The sequence below is a fragment of the Primulina eburnea genome, unplaced genomic scaffold (assembly GCF_022965805.1).
Source record: "Primulina eburnea isolate SZY01 unplaced genomic scaffold, ASM2296580v1 ctg1073_ERROPOS4200000+, whole genome shotgun sequence".
Taxonomy (NCBI): domain Eukaryota; kingdom Viridiplantae; phylum Streptophyta; class Magnoliopsida; order Lamiales; family Gesneriaceae; genus Primulina; species Primulina eburnea.
Genome location: NW_027330617.1, coordinates 240023 through 256373, shown reverse-complemented (window position 1 = coordinate 256373; position 16351 = coordinate 240023). Strand labels below are relative to the sequence as shown.

The following is a 16351-nucleotide window of genomic DNA, read 5'->3' as shown; positions in this document are numbered from 1 at the left end:
GTTTTATAAGTGGGGGAGGAATTGTAGTGCCCAAATTCAGTACACGTATAACCCATGCATGTAATTAATTATTAAAACTTTTATTTAATTTTAAAACAGTCTTAGTAGTGCATGATTTATTTAAATGCATTATTTTAAATTATCTATGTTTATGTGATGCACGTTAAAACGTCCTTCGAGTTTCATGCTTCAGGCGATCATTCGAGGCGGGATTGAGGAAAAGACCGGCGACGATTTTTGGGAAATTAAAATGTGGTATTTTATTTTAAGTTGAGGATGGGGAAATTTATTAAGTTATCAAATTTTAATATTTTAAAGCATTATTGTGTATTTAGAGATTCAAGAGTTTGAAACTTTTAAAATTGGTGTGTAATTATTTTAATTGTAGAGTTTGATTAAATTAGTGTGTGTTAACTTTTTATTAGTATTTTAAATAGTCTATTTAGCTAGAGTTTCTCCTAATTAAAACACACACACACGTTACACACACTCACACACACTTACACGTTTTTACACACACTAAACACACACACTCACCTTACGTTTCAGATTTTATATTTTTAAGAGAGAAAATTCTAGGGTTTTTCTCCCCATAGCAGCCGTCCCCTCCTCTGAACTTTTCCAGCAAACTTTGTGAATTTTCTTCAAAGAATTTTAGCGTCACGATCGTCCCGGATCAAGCCTCGCTCCATCTCCGCTTCGGTGTCGTCGTACGGCACTTTTAAATATAAAAAAGGCACGTATAATCTGTTATTCTGTGTCGATCATGTCATATTAAGCGTTGCGTTGTTTTATGCGTAAAAGTATGTGTGTGACGTTCGTCGTTTGAACGGAAATTGATTCGGATCGGTTTTGAATGGATTTTAGATCTGAAAACTCGTTTTTACTGTCCTTTCTGAATACTGCGAATTTTCGGTACATAAACTGAGAAAACTTTCAACTAGAAAATTGTAGAACGTCTCGATACCTTCGATTTGATATATAATTCGAAATTTTTGGATGAAAATTGAGTGAGTTAGGATGCTTTTCGTGGGACTGCTCAAACGGTGACTTTTACGAAAATTGTGTTTCTTTAAGTTTCTGTTGCAGGCTTCGTTGGAGATCGACGGGCGATTGTTGCTGCGTACGGGTATGTTAGTAGTGATGTTAAGAGTGTCTTTGAGGTTTCGTTTCATGTCGATAGGCACTCGAAGTAATTAGAAGTCGTAGGAGACGGTTTGATGTCATTGGTCGTATTTTGGGTCGTTTGTGTCGTAGAGCGAACGTTATTGCTTTGGAACGTTTGTAAAACTTGTATTGATATTATGGAATGCTAGGATGGGTCTCGAGGTGTCGGTGCATGGTTCGTATAACCGAGTCTAGAAGGATAAATATTAGGTGTTCAGAATTTTCGTAAGTTCGCGATTACAGTGGGTACACGGACCCGTACACGGACCCTGACACGGGGTCCGTGCCTTTGTTTTCTTCTCGGAGTCTTTTTCCAGTATCTACACGGACCCCTACACGGATGAGGGCACGGGGTCCGTGCCTTTGGGTTTCACTTAGTGTATATTTCCAGTACCTACACGGACCCTCACCCGGACCCTGACACGGGGTCCGTGCCTTTGCTTTCCTTCGGTGTCAATTTCCAGAGCCTACACGGACCCCTACACGGATGTAGATACGGGGTCCGTGTCCTTCATTTTTGGGGAAAATAATTTAGTATGCTTTGAGGTTAGACGTCATGGGTTAGTACAATGATTTACAAAGTCGAGTCATGGGAATTGTAGAACGTCCTAAGGAATTGAATGAACTCGTAAGTGAGCATGATTAACTACGTCTAAGTATGCAAATTAAGCATGTCAATTCATGATCAGTATGTGCAGCAACGGCCCCGATCGAAGTCCAACGAATCCCTCAACGCCAAGTAAGTATGTATGACGTGCAAAGAAAATATGTTTAAGTTTTTGAGGTATGCTAATTGACTTGTGACCAAATTATGAATGGGTTTGGAAGTCGGTGAACGTGGCCGAGGACCTCTCCGCCCCGTTAAATTATGAACGGGTTAGATCGTGGTTGGAAAGCGTTAAATTATGAACGGGGACCAACCAGCCCGTTAAATTATGAACGGGGATCTCATGTATGTGGCAGTGGATACGTCCCTGTCAGCCCAGTACTGTGGTTTGTCTGATCAGGCGTTTATTATGTTATGGGTCACTTGCTTTGAAACATGCCTCTACGCAAAATGATGAAGTTACGTATGTTCAAGTATGCAGTATGTTTATGAAAGTTTATGTTGATGGCACGTCTAAATTATGTACGTACGTATGTCCAAGTTTATTATGCAAGTCCAAGCTTCAAGTTATGTACGCCCTATTTTTAAGATGAATGCAATTTTATTATGTAGTACTCGTTATCCCAGTTTATACGTGTTGAGTCTTTAGACTCACTAGACTTGATCGATGCAGGTGACTATGTTGAGGAGACAGGAGGTGATGACCAAGGGGCAGGCTTGGGCTGAGTGGCAGGCTAGACCCGAGGACCGCAATGTTTATGTTTTTATGCAAGTTTAAAATACTCTGATTTTTTATACATTTGGATGCGAAATATTTGGAGACAGTTTCTTTTAGCAAAATTTTATTGGTGACGGATGATTGTGAGGTTTATTTTATGAATGTTGAGTGACGACCGTATGGATGTTTTTATTTAAGAAAATTTTTAATTTTTCCGCAAATTTTAAGTATGAGAAGTACGGTTCGTTACATTTCGATAATTCATCATTTTGGAGGCATATTTAGGACATGCATATTGATTTTTGTTTCGTGAATTTATCATGTGCAGTGACATATCAGTATCTGACCTATAACAGTTGATAAAAACCTTGATTACCTAGATTTTGAATTTATGTGACTACTTGTGTCAGTGAGTTATAATCGACGTGAGTTTCACTAGATATTCTTTTTAAATCAACGTAATACGAGTTTGAATCAATTTTACTGTTTGTTTTTGGGATAGAACCGTATTTAGTGTTTTGGGTAAATTTCGGAAATACTACCTTCAATGTGCGGATTTTGCGGAGCTGAATGATTGAAACGATTTTTTGTGTAAGAGTAAATATGTTTTGTTGTCATTAAATGCTTGTTAATTACTCTTGCTTATTTTCACTTGCTCTTGCATCTTTCCTCATCCTCGTGATTTCTTTGTGCGTTTTTGTGCGTAGCTCCTGATATACCTTTATAATTTTCTCTCACAATTTACAGGTGGCTGAAGATACTATTGGTGTTGAGTCCGATGTTGTCAACACCGCTGACAACACTGACTCTTTTTATTATGCTGTGAGTCATTCTGTCTCCACCAAGTTCTATACTGAAGCTGCCTTATCATATGGCTTCTCTATGTGAAAAGAGAATTGATTGAAAAGAAGAACATTGACATGGATGCGTATGACCAACCAAATTTGAAGGCTTAAGTTCTTCAAAGATCAAGGACTATTTGCTATGATTGTCAAGTTCTCCTCGACTGTAATCAATGAATTTTACAATACCCATGCAGATGAAGAAAATGAAATCACAGAAGACATCAATGATATCACTGATATTCAAAAGGCCAAAGAATTCATTGCTTACTACGTGGCTGAGTATAGTCTGCTTTTGGAAGTTGGCTTACATTCTGGCAAAAAAGAGGGAGTAGGAGGACCAAAAATGCAAAAGAATGATGCTGAAGCATCTGGAGTTGATGAGATTGAATGAATACACATACTCTCTCTTTAATGTTGTTTTTGGGTTGCTTTGCGTGATTAATAAATTTCTCATTTGTATGTCTTCTCATGTTTTCAGGTTTTGTAATGATGGTGTTGACAACATTGTCAACAACACCAGTGCTCTAACATGTTTAATTCAGGGGGAGATGAACTTTGACTCAGAGGGAGATACACTCTAATGCAAGGGGAGCTTAACTGACTGCGATGCTTACCAAGATTATCATTTTTGGATGTTTTGTCCAGAAAGGCAAAAAAGGAGAAATTGAAAGGAATATTTTATTCCTTTATTATTTTGCTAAATTGATATTATCAATTTATGATTTTGCCTTTCTAGATTATCAAATCTTGCTTGATTTAATTCTAAATGATAATATCTTGGTTTACTTATTTCTAAATTATGATATCTTACTTGATTTATTTCTAGATGATAAGAACTTGATTGATTTATATATAGATATTATATGATTTGTTTTAATATGATTTTTATCTCCAAGATATTTTATCCATGTTTAAAAGAGTGTTATCTCTAATGAAAATATTATTTATATATTTTCTAGGACTATTTTAAGGAATGAATTTTAGGTCAAGCAAAGTATATATATGCAGAACTTCACAGCTGCAGGGGGTAGGAAAATCCTGATCGGGATAGCGGACCAAAAGCTATGGAACTTGGGTGTGGGTCTTTGGAATGGCTTTTTCTTTTTATTTATCGTGAATAACGGACTCATTACACATATTATGCCCCCGGCCCATCAGCGTATTCTTTTGTTTTACGCCCCGTAACTCTTCTTCAGCCATGCTTGGGCAGAATAGGCGAGCAAGTACAAGTATTAGTAGCATAACAAAAATGCCTGCCTCGTCATTAATATGTTTGCTCGCGGCAATTGTGAACTCTCGGGAGAATCGATGACTGCATCAACTAGGAAGCTTTTCACATAGAAGAAATTATAAAAGTCCAACATATATTTGCTCTACAATTTTTATGTGATCGGGTGGTCACTTTATTGTGCAGGTGCTGAAGTTTTGTGTGAGTGTGGATCACTTTGTTTTGGAGAGGATTAGCTGGAGGTTTTCAGGAGTGCGCGTAAAGGTCAGCTAAGGAGTTCTTGCATAGAAGAAATATATGAGAGCCGAGCCTATTTGATGAGACGTTTTTGTGTGATCGGTTAATCACTTACAGCGTATGAGAGCTGCTGGATTTTTCTGAACACACATAGAGTTCTGATATTGAAGATTTTCTTGTTGAAGATTTTGTGTGATTGATTCACATATACCGTGTTGCTGATTGGTGTTGACAACACTCAAGAACAACACTGACGCAGAGTGTTGATCGAAGAGTGGTTGTGTTTGTTTTAAGCAATATGTTTTTATTTTATGCATCTAGTTTTTATATGGTTTATTTTAGTGCATTTTTAATTCCTTGGAGCGTCAAGGAATTTGGTTTTGTTTTCTCACTAGTATTGTTTTGGTGTAAACGATTTACATAATTTTTCTAGTGAATTTTTTGCCATGAGGCATTGCACAAGTAATCGTACTTGTGCATAATTTAAAACTGGTGTTTATTTATTAAAATTATATTTGTGTGTTAATAATTAATTTTTTCGCTCCATGTTGTGTGCTCGTATTGACAATACCCGAGCACAACACTAACTTCTGATACACATTAAATATATTTATTTCATGTACAACAATTCCTTACAGATTGTCTCTTAAAAATCATAATCGAAGTTTTTGTTTTCAGTTCCAAACCGAATCCAGACTCATAAAATTATGATTCAATTTTGGCTCCTTATTTTTGGGAATCAGAACCAAAATCATAAATCAGTAAAATTATAAGATTTTATAGTGTACATACAAGCCTTAAAATTATATTAATTTTATAAAATAAATTTAATGTCTTATTACTATATATTTTTAACAAAAAATAAATATTAAAAATATTTTATTGTATAATCATTGAATAATTAGTTTTATTGTCCCAAATAATATGTTGTTAATTTTTGCCTCTAAATTTTAAAAATAATTTTTTGTTTAAATTGTTACCAGAACTATTAGAAATCGGAATCAGAACTATATTCATGGGGTTTGATTATGGTTTCACTTTTCATCGGAATCCATGTTCAGGCATATCGAGAGAGAATATCTAATAGTATAAGCACATTAATGTTTGTAACAATGTTTTCTTTAATGGATTGTTTTATTCTAATGTACGACTCCGAGGAGTATAATAACTCTCTAAAAACATTAAAAATGTCTTTATATACTCCAATTTCTTCGTCTAAATATTAAGCACAAGAAAAAAAACGAAATCTATGTCTCTAATTTTTTTTATTGCAAATAGTAAAATTAAAGAAATGATATTTTTAAATAATTATTATAGAATCTAGGGGTGTCAATTCGAGTGGGTTGGTTGGTTGGGTCAGGTTGAGCAAAGTACTATTGAAAAATTGCTCAACCCGATCCCGAGCCAACCCAAACCTGAACCCGAATCAACCCGATAAGCCTGTATAACCTGATTTTGAATTTTTTATAATTTTTTTAAAGACAATTAAATAAAATTAAAAAAATAATACTAATATTTTAATTTAAACACATAATAATAAAATCTCTCTCATATATATGATTTAAATTTGAAAATCTAATTATAGAAAAATAAAGTATATTTATTAAATCAAATAAAAAATTATTTAAAAAATAAATAATGTTCAAAATAAATAATAAATTATGAAAATTTATGATATAAATATACAATAAATATTTTTCAGACACACAATATATAAAAATATTGGCAATATTTATTAATTATATTTTTTAAAAAAATTTAAAATTTTCGGGTCAACCCGAAGTCAACCCAACTCGATAATTTTTTCCGAATCAGCTATCGGGTCCAACTCGAAAACCCCAAACCCAAACTTGATTTTTTTATGGTTGAACCGTATCGGGTTGATGGGTCTGTCTGATTTTGACACCCTTAATAGAATCTATATTACTACTTCTAAGCATGTGCACATGAAGTGAAAAATAAATCAAACCCCTGAAGTGGAAGTTGCAACAATTGGTTGACATTAGACAAATGAAGTACATTAATTTATAAGTAGCTAAAATGGAAATAAAATAAAATCATTTTCGAAGCTGGGAAAAATATTGAAAGTCACACAACAAAGTCTTGTATATTAATAATGAAACAATTAATACAGTACTATTCTATATTTTCAAGAAGCCAAAAAATTGAAACAAAAAGACATGATCAAATATTTAAGACGATAATACCGCAACATAGAAAATCCAAAATAAAGATGACGAAAAAATTGTAGTTAGAAAAAAGATATACAAATCATTGATAACAACTGACAAAGTATACCTATATATAAGTTTTTGTTGTCCCATAAATTTTTTCTGTCTTAATGTGGTCTACATGAATTTTCATGCTTTTCCAGAGCTTCCTGCAAACCGAACCCTTGGACATTTCCATTACCTCAAGGATAAAAAAGCTTAGAGAACAAGAATTCATTCCATGTATCAGGAACCCCAGGCAGACACCAATGCACACAATCCGCGTAACTCATCGGATTCGCAATCTTTTCCGGAGTTAAAGGGACCCACTGTTTCTTGTATACAGACGAATGCGCGTCTTTTCGGTAACCCGAAAGTTGCGTGACATTGAGAAATATGATGGGAAACTGTGATCTGCTGAAAACTTCAGAAATGACTCTCATTATAGGTTTGCTGCACTCATATCCCCAGTATGTTGGATCATCTATCAAGGTTGTTTCGTTGTAGCAGTTCCCATCCGGAAGCCCTCCCCATTCACTACTCCTGCATTGTTTCCAACATTGCTGTCATATATAATGGGCCAATAGGGGTAGGAAATTGCCAACCCAACCGAACCAAACCCATATATTTTAAGTGGCTGGACGGGTCAGTCCTAGCCAGTTTTGTGTCAAATTAGCTAGGCAGGGCACGGTAGAGCAGCTTGTAACCCGTTATTAATGAAACAGGAAGAGATATTGTAAACCTAACTCACCCATTTTCTATGACCGGAAGCCTAGCTTATTTTAACAGCCCTAATATTAAATTTTTCCTTTCAATAACTAATATCTATGCTGGTGAAATTGATTTTATATATATATATATATATATATATATATATATATATATATTTGAATAATTAAGTCGTTAGGTTTTTTTTAAAAAATTCATTAGAGCAAGAAATAAATATAATATAATAGATACAATTTTGTGATTAATAAAATAATTTACCATTGTTTCAACTAACTTACTTTTGATGGAAAGGTGACATGCTAGTGAAGAAGACTCTTGTTTTCTTGGGATCCATATTTTTCTCACACCATTCCATCATGCCCTCGATTGCCAAACCATATGCTTCCTCTGTTCGCACCTTCACAACGTCTTTTACTTCATCTTCAAAAGTACCTCTCCTGTTTTTTTTTTTTTTTAAAAAATTTATTTATTAAAATAAAAAATAGAAATATATAATGCATACATAGGATTTATGGTACAATTATCAGACAATAAAATAAGGTTAAGAAATAAACTTACAAAATATTGATATACTCTACTCCTCTGGCCCACCACACGTAACAACCGAAGACAAGTATATCGACTCCTTTCCAGTGTTTCCCATGCACGTCTATGGAACCTTTACGAATTATTCTATCAGTTATTTTCTTTTTTGGGTGGTCTGCGTTTGATTCTAACAGAAGAGGTGCCCAGTAGAACTCGACCGTCGCATTGTAATCCTGAACACATTATCAAAAGCAAGTTTAATGTCTGAATATCCTAAGTTTTAAGGGGAAATTGCAAAAAAAATCGTCTCCTAAATCGTCATAATTTTGGTATTAGTACAAGAACATGATTTTTTTTTCTTTCTTTTCTATTCAAATCCTTTTCCAGCAATATATTTTTTTGTCATCAGACACATCAATAAGATCTGATGTCATGTCAACAATTTATAGTTCCATTATGAAAAATTATTAGAAGTAACAAACAAGAAGAAAACAATTGTCGAACTGAGACTAACTTTGACGATTTACTAGACCAAAAGCCAAAATAGTCCAAGTTCAGGACGATTTGGCTAACTTCCCCATATTATAATCAATGTTGAACATGTCTATCATATACTATTATTGGTTTGGTTAAATAATAAAAAAAAAATTAATTTGAAGAAATTTTTCTCCGAATATTTTCACGACGACATTTTGATAACATCTCAACCAACGGAATGTTTATCCAGGAACAGATGCGCTTAAGCAGAACAATCAACTAGTTTAATGTTCATGCAAAACATATAAACAATAACAGAATATTTGCAAATAAGACGATGCATACCTTGGCAGTAAAAACCATATTTGGTCCCGAATTTTTTAGGGATTTCGCATTTTCGGCTACGGCTCTGTGGAGCAAGCATACCATGGAAATGTATTGCCCCCGGTTCAAAGAATCTCCCACGAACATCATTCGTTTTCCTCGAAGCGATTCCATAAATAATGTCGCATTGAACCTGCATGTCACATTTGTTGTAACTTCCTATATCTGCATATTACTGTGATTAACCATTGTTTTAAAGAGATATCAATTTTAGTATAACTCTTATCTATTAAATTTAACTTTAATCATCAAGTTTGGTAGTGAGCCAATTATATATAGAATTTTAAAATTTTATTTTTTTAGAAACGAAAACATTAATTTTTTTCCTTAAAATTTTAAAAATTCAATGTATTAAAATTGATTATTGAATTCTTGTAACATGCATTACAAGTTGCAAATAATGCTTGGCTAAAGATTTGACCTTCATTAACAACATATTACTACTAATAAAGAAAGCGACAAACTGCGTTTTGGTGAAATCTTTTTTCTAATTCCAAAATCGTCATTCTCGAGCCAAAAATGGGTTAGAAAGCCAATGAAAAAGCCAAAAATGAAAAGAACTGCCATTAAAAAGTAATTAAAGGCATTAAAAAGTTATTGAACTTACAATTCGCTTTTATTATTTTGTTCTCGTTTAAGGTGTTCCCCGAATTATAGTATAAAAAAATTTAATATTAAAATTTAGCACGCACGCAGGCACACACGCACCGTGTTTGTAGGGAAAGACGATGTTTCTCCAATTATAGTAGGTACCAACCTCTCACATATATATTTGATAGATACATATGTAAAGATATCATACCTCCAAAATTTATGCATATACATTGCTTTCTTTTAGCATGCCATTGTGTTAAAATAAAAATATAATAATGATAATAATACCTAGGAAGGGAACACCCATAAGGTTGCCATCTCCACTGTTGATAGCCCTTGTCCGGCCGGCCGTATGCTTGGCATGCCAACTGTGGTTGTATGTAGGGGCACTCCCATTCCTCGTAGATCGGCCACGACTCGTCTTGCACCCATAATCCGTGGAATATATCGCAGTTATTTTCACTCTCTCCAATTGCAAATGCCAACTTTTCTTCTACTTTCTCCTCTAAAACCAAAAAAAAAAAAAAAAAATGTAGACACAAACATTTAACTAATCAGATAAAGGTTACATTAAATGAGTAGTGAAGTTAGGATGGTAACGAAATAAAATTCGATATTGTTAGGGGAAGTAATTAAATCGTGTTTTGTATGTATTTGAACAAGAAAATTACAAAAAAATTATAGAAAAGAAAAATAAAGATAGAGGAGAAGATATATGGCTCATGCAGGCCAACCCTTGACTACTGATTGAGGTGATATTAGAAAACGAGAAATGTATATATGGGAAATAATTATGTCATACGAATTTACTTGTGGAAGATGATATGGTTTGGTCCCGGTGAAAAGATCGATCGGTAGTGAATTCCGCGTGGAATATGTAACTTGTAAAGTCTTCACTTTGGAGGATGGTAATGAAAAGGATGAATGCTAATAGAGTAAAGAGATAGGGCGAAAGGCGACCCTTTCGGAAGAGGGTGGTGGAGGCGGAGGCGGAGGCGGAGCAAGGGGAGGAAGATAGTGGTGGCTTCATTTGTTTGAGTATTACAAGTTTCCAATAGTTAGGATAAATTTAAGTGTGGTATATATGTATTCATCAATGGGAGGATTGAAATGTAATAACTAGAAAATAATGGGAATAAAACTTATAGATTTTAAGAAAATATTACAGGTGAAGTTTCTAAATTTGTTTGTTCGATGGTGTTATTAATGTTTCAGTCGGCCTTTGATTTTTTATTGAATTAATTATATTTTCTAAGAAGTGAGAATTAAGAACAAATTTGCATGTGACTTAATTGTGTAACTTGAAATTATTTATACATAATGTACTCTGCATTAACACTTTATTTCCCTATATTTAGGTTCATATAAAAATCAAGAGGAGTAGGAAAGTTAATTAACATTAATCTTGAAAAATATGTTTCTCTTTGTAGGATTTAGAATCGACACCATATCTTGGAAATTTAGGATTTTAGTCTTAAAAAGAAAATTTGCATACTTAATTAAGTCAAAGTAACAACATACACGTTTCTCATCCCATAAATCAATTTTTTTTCCTACTGATCTGTAAGATAAATGAATACATCATCTATGGATTGCATTCGATTTCTTGGGCAAAAAATTAGTAATAACACGTTAATTCATCTTTCCTTCCAAGAGTCAATATGTAGTACATATATACATCCATTGTAGCTCTTGGTGTAGCTCCCAAGAGCTACAATGTATTAATAGAGATGACAACTTTCTACATGGGTTTGGACCTGTGGGAAAAATCTGAAACAGGGACGAAGATCCCTGATTTTTTTGGGATTGGGTTCGGGTTCGGAGATTTTTTAAAATCCTAGAAGTAGTTCGTGGCGGATACTGGATTACTATCCTCATCTAATAACCCCTTAAATGTAATATTAATAATAAAAATAATATTATTAGTATTAATAATAATATTTTTAAAAATATTATAATAATAATATTATTAATATTGATATTATTAGTATTAATAATAATATTTTTAAAAATATTATTAATATTAATATTAATATTATCACTAATAATAATAGATAATAATAAGTTTTAGTTTGAGAAAATCCTCGAACCCGTCCTCGTCTTGCCACATTAATATTTTTGAAACGAGAATGAGAGCGGAGATAAGAATTTGATCCCGTGGTTTCGGGTTCGGGAATTCCAAAAAAGTAGGGATCGGGGCTGGTATGATAGTGGAGATGTATTTCGGAGATGTGGATGAGGATGGCAAACCCGTTCCCGCCGCGCTGCGCCACCCCATTTCTATACCTAAATGTATATGGTTATTGAAACCCACATTTAATTGGAATTTGAGAACATTTTAACATCTAAATCGATGGCCATTATATGACAACTAATAGACCTCGTAGAACAAAATAATGACATTTAAAGTGAGATAAACGGTCATAACTGAGTGAACTTTGACCTTATCCTTGGAGACCTATAAATAGAGGTCCATACCATGCAAGAAAATACACCAAAAACACACCAAAATATCGGGCAAGAGTGCTGAAGAATTTCGACCATCTTGAGCAAGGTTCTGCATCATTTCCGAGCTTAAGTTCTGCCAGAGTATCTAGTCAAAATTATGTCCGAGCGTTGTTCGAATTCAAGCGAAGTTCAAACCATTTTCGAGTCAATCCTTTTACACAATTTTCTTATTGAAGAACAATCAGGTAAGTTCGCTTAAATATTTTGATAAAATTTGCACACTTATTTTTATAAGTGGGCCTTCTGTTTTAATTTGAGATTTACATTTTAAAACCTACTAACATATATGCATTATATGTGTTTAAAGTTTTATTTCTGAAATCTATATTTTCGAAAGACTCTTTGTGAACTATTAGTAGGAATACATATTCTGAACATTTCTGATTTCCGATTACTGATTCTTGACCTCACCCCTTAGAGAAGATCAGAACATATAGGAAACTGATAGACTCGTAGTTTATATTTTTGTTGCATATTTCTCATCGTTGCCATTTCATACGCGCTTAATTGATACACTTTGATGTTATTTTGTTGTATGAGGAATTTTTCTGCACTTGAGATAAATATGGGCTAAAGCAGGTGATTTTATATCACAATAAAAGTTTTCAATATGAATATTGTGTAGGACTTGAACCAGAAAATTTCAGAAGTGGACTTTCTACAAGGCATGATGATGCCTTGTTACTACTACTCCTCAGCTGCTGGCACAAATAAGTCTGAATTTCGAAAATTGTAAAGATAATATCAAATTTTGGACTCCTAATTATGATATTTGATCTGTGGAAAATAAATGGAGAGAGATTTTTCTAAATGAGAGAAATAAAGATAAGATAAATTTTTATTCCATAAAAACTATATCATATCTTTGGTAGTATTTTGTGTACATTAGGTTTTCCTTAATTTTGGTGGGCTTTTCTCCTTGAACCAAAAAGCACTACACGTACAAAGAAGGAGGCGCACACAAATGAATACATAGATATTTCTCTCTTCTCCTTCTACCTATTCAATGTGAAGAACAAGAAGAAGGCGCAAGAATTTCTCATCTTCTCTCTACAACTCTAGGCTAAGTTTTTATTTCTGATTCAAAGGATATTTTTACTATTTTAATTTATCACTGTGAGGTTTTTTTGCACTTCAATTTAATATTCTTATATGTTCAAGTATTTATTGATTTATGATTTAATTATATGAAAGTTGTATATTGATTAATTTAACAATTTAATTCGATATATAATTTTCTACTGATATCCATGAATTCAGTGATCCATAAGTTTCATGAACGATTGGTACATGAGTAACACTAGATTAGGTGTGTTGTGCTATCATAATATATTTAGTCTAAATAAATCGACGAAAATAAATTTATCAATTGCAGCTTTCTCGATTGTTAGATTTTAAGATTAAATGTTTTCACAAAACGAAAATGTATTTTTAATTAATATGGAACGTTATCGTACCCAGTTAGTTATTAATAATTTTGACTGGATACTCGGTTTGGTCAATTAAATCAGGAAACATAATGATTCTAGCGGCTATCCCTATAATTCTAAGGTTAATTACTTGTAACTTCATGAATAAATAATATCTTAGCCGATGAACAGTGATACAATTAAATAGTGAAAACTCTATTGAATCAGAATTTGTTAATTTATATTTCGTTTAGATTTATTGTTTTTTTATTGCTTTCTAATTTCAGGTTTAATAATTTATTTTGTTATTTTCCAAAAATCTTTCTTTTTTTAGTTGTTTTCCTCGAAAGAATTTGAGAATTTTTTAGTTGTCTTCTTCTCATTCCTTGTGGATTCGACCCTGCTCACCATTACACTCATTTTACTTAGAGAGTAGGAATTTAAGTTTGGTGGCTCAACGACAGCACACCAAATTTTGGCATTGTTGCCGAGGAATGGTGCAAGGTTAGTTTTTTTCTTTTTTACGCTTTGTTCTTCTCTTATATGTGGTTTATCAAGAGAAGAAGAATTTGAGAATTTTTGTGAAATACTTCGAGATGTTTCATCGACAAGTATTCACAAGTTTTGCCCAACAATACGGAGAGCCGTTCTAAGAAGCATGAGGGAGATTCAATAATTTAGCAACAAAATTCAGAATCATGATTTTTCTAACTGTGGATGCAGTTACACGAAGATGAGTATTTAATGGGGCACTGACAAATGGTAGTCCACTGTTTAGTTGACATGAAGACTGTAGTAGCCCGAATTCCAAATTGGGTAATTAACGGATTATTGGTGATTAAGAAGGTTTAATGTGTAATTTTGACCGTGGTCATGATCGGACGGACCGAAGATGGTTCGGTAGCAACGAAGAGTTCGGAAGGTCCGAAGTGAGTTCGGTGGATCCGAACATGAGGTGTCAAGAGTCGATGGACACGTGCATGTTCGGACGGTCCGAAGTGTATGATCGGAGGATCCGATCATGAGCTGTCAAGAGCCAATGGACACGTAAGAGTTCGGACGTTCCGAAGAGGGTTCGGACGATCCGAACATGGCCTATAAATAGTGGTCGGATTTCCTCATTTTTACTCGCCAATTCAGAGAATTCCATAGCATTTCAGTCGTTTCTGACAGGTTCTAGTCTTGTTCTGAGATTTGGGCACTAGCGGGGAGCTGCTGGTCTTGTAGCAGAGCTGTGCTCTAGTTGGGAGCTAGCGGCATCAGCGGGCTAGCGACGGACGAAGGTTTGGAATTTTATCAGTATTTATCTCAGGATTATCTAGTTAAGTCTGGTAGATAAGTTTAGTGATGGTTTTCACTTGATGAATAGGCTTGGATTAGACCTGTTGTCTGGTGGTTCCAGTGGATTAGGATTGCTGTGATAGAGGTACGAAAGTACTATCCGAGATATCCTGGTTGAGTATACATTCTTATATGTGTTGCATGATTATGTGGTGCATTGATATATGTCATATGATGCATGCTATTATGTCACGTTTATTACTGCACGTTGCATTTCATGTTGAGCCGTATCTTCTTCGAGATAGCCTTTACTGTTGAGCTGTATCTCTTTCGAGATAAGCTATATCTTGGGGCCGCTCAGCCCTGTCTTGTGGACGCATGGACACCGAGAGTACACAGTGGCCGACGGGTCGGGAGGGCTTCGGTGGTCCGGGACATTTTAGGTCCACGTCTGTCTTGTAGTGGATGCAGTGACCCAGAGGTTGGACCGCGCGGCACTATCCACTTGGCGCCTCTAGACTGAGCATTGTTGAGATCCTTTTGTGATTCCTGTTTCTTGACTACCCTGGTATCATATCATAGCATGTGCATTTCATATAGGTTTGTATACTCATACTTTTGTACTGGGCGTTCTTATCGCTCACGTCCTCGGTTTTGTTTATTCTTGGACACCCCATTCCCACGGGGCAGGCCTCAGGTTGGACAGCTCAGGAGGAGCAGGAGGAGGACGTTGAGTAGCTGGTTGGTTTAGTTTATCGGTATTGTTTTGATTCGATATGGTTGTATTGGGTATTTTTTTATTTTGAGTTATTCTAGACTTCGATTGGGTTGTATAACCATTATTTTTGTTGACTTTTCCGCTGTTATCTCTGATTATTGTTTATTAGGTTAATTGCATGCTTAGTTTTTGATTAGTAGGTGATTCTGGAACGGGTCACTACATTTATGGTATCAGAGCATGCGTACGATTTTGGGATATAGATTTCTGTTTTGGGATTTTCGTTGACCAATTTACTAGTTTCCCCATTCTATGTTGTAGCAATGGCTGACCACTTTGGTGATGAGAGTAGTCAGGGAAGTGTAGGTCGTTGGGGTGACCAGGACGATCGTAGGCGTCATCGTGAACATCGTCATCGTCGGGATGGTCCTAGGCGTTTCGATATGCATCGTTTCATTCAGATGGGGCCTAAGCCTCTAGTTGGTGGAGAGACTCCTGATGATGCGGAGGATTGGTTAGAGCGCATGGAGAGTTGTTTCCGCGCATTCCAGTGCACCGATGAGCAGAAGATGGAGACCCTTAGTTTTCTTCTCGAGGGCCGTGCTCGCAGGTGGTGGCGATCGACTTCTGCGCCGATAGTTCAGTCGCAGGGTAGAGCGACTTGGGTCAATTTCCGTGCAGCGTTCATGCAGCTGTACTTTCCTCCAGCCCTTC

The 16351-nt window shown here is 34.8% G+C and overlaps 1 protein-coding gene across 3 annotated transcripts; it reads right to left on the bottom strand.

Annotated features, from left to right (window-relative positions):
* Positions 1–7156: 7156 nt before the first annotated feature.
* On the bottom strand, positions 7157–10751 carry LOC140820498 (protein trichome birefringence-like 33). 3 transcript variants are annotated; one of them, XM_073180788.1, is made up of 6 exons: positions 10524–10751; positions 10010–10224; positions 9089–9260; positions 8300–8499; positions 8020–8178; positions 7157–7555 (listed from the first exon to the last, which is right to left on the bottom strand). In XM_073180788.1, exons 1-6 carry the CDS (start codon positions 10749–10751, stop codon positions 7216–7218), a joined length of 1314 nt encoding a protein of 437 aa, XP_073036889.1. In that variant the 3' UTR covers positions 7157–7215. The 3 variants fall into 3 exon arrangements, with proteins under 3 accessions (XP_073036889.1, XP_073036890.1, XP_073036891.1); XM_073180789.1 differs by having other exon boundaries at positions 10010–10221; XM_073180790.1 differs by having other exon boundaries at positions 10010–10226; positions 10532–10751.
* Between the last annotated feature and the right edge of the window lie 5600 nt (positions 10752–16351).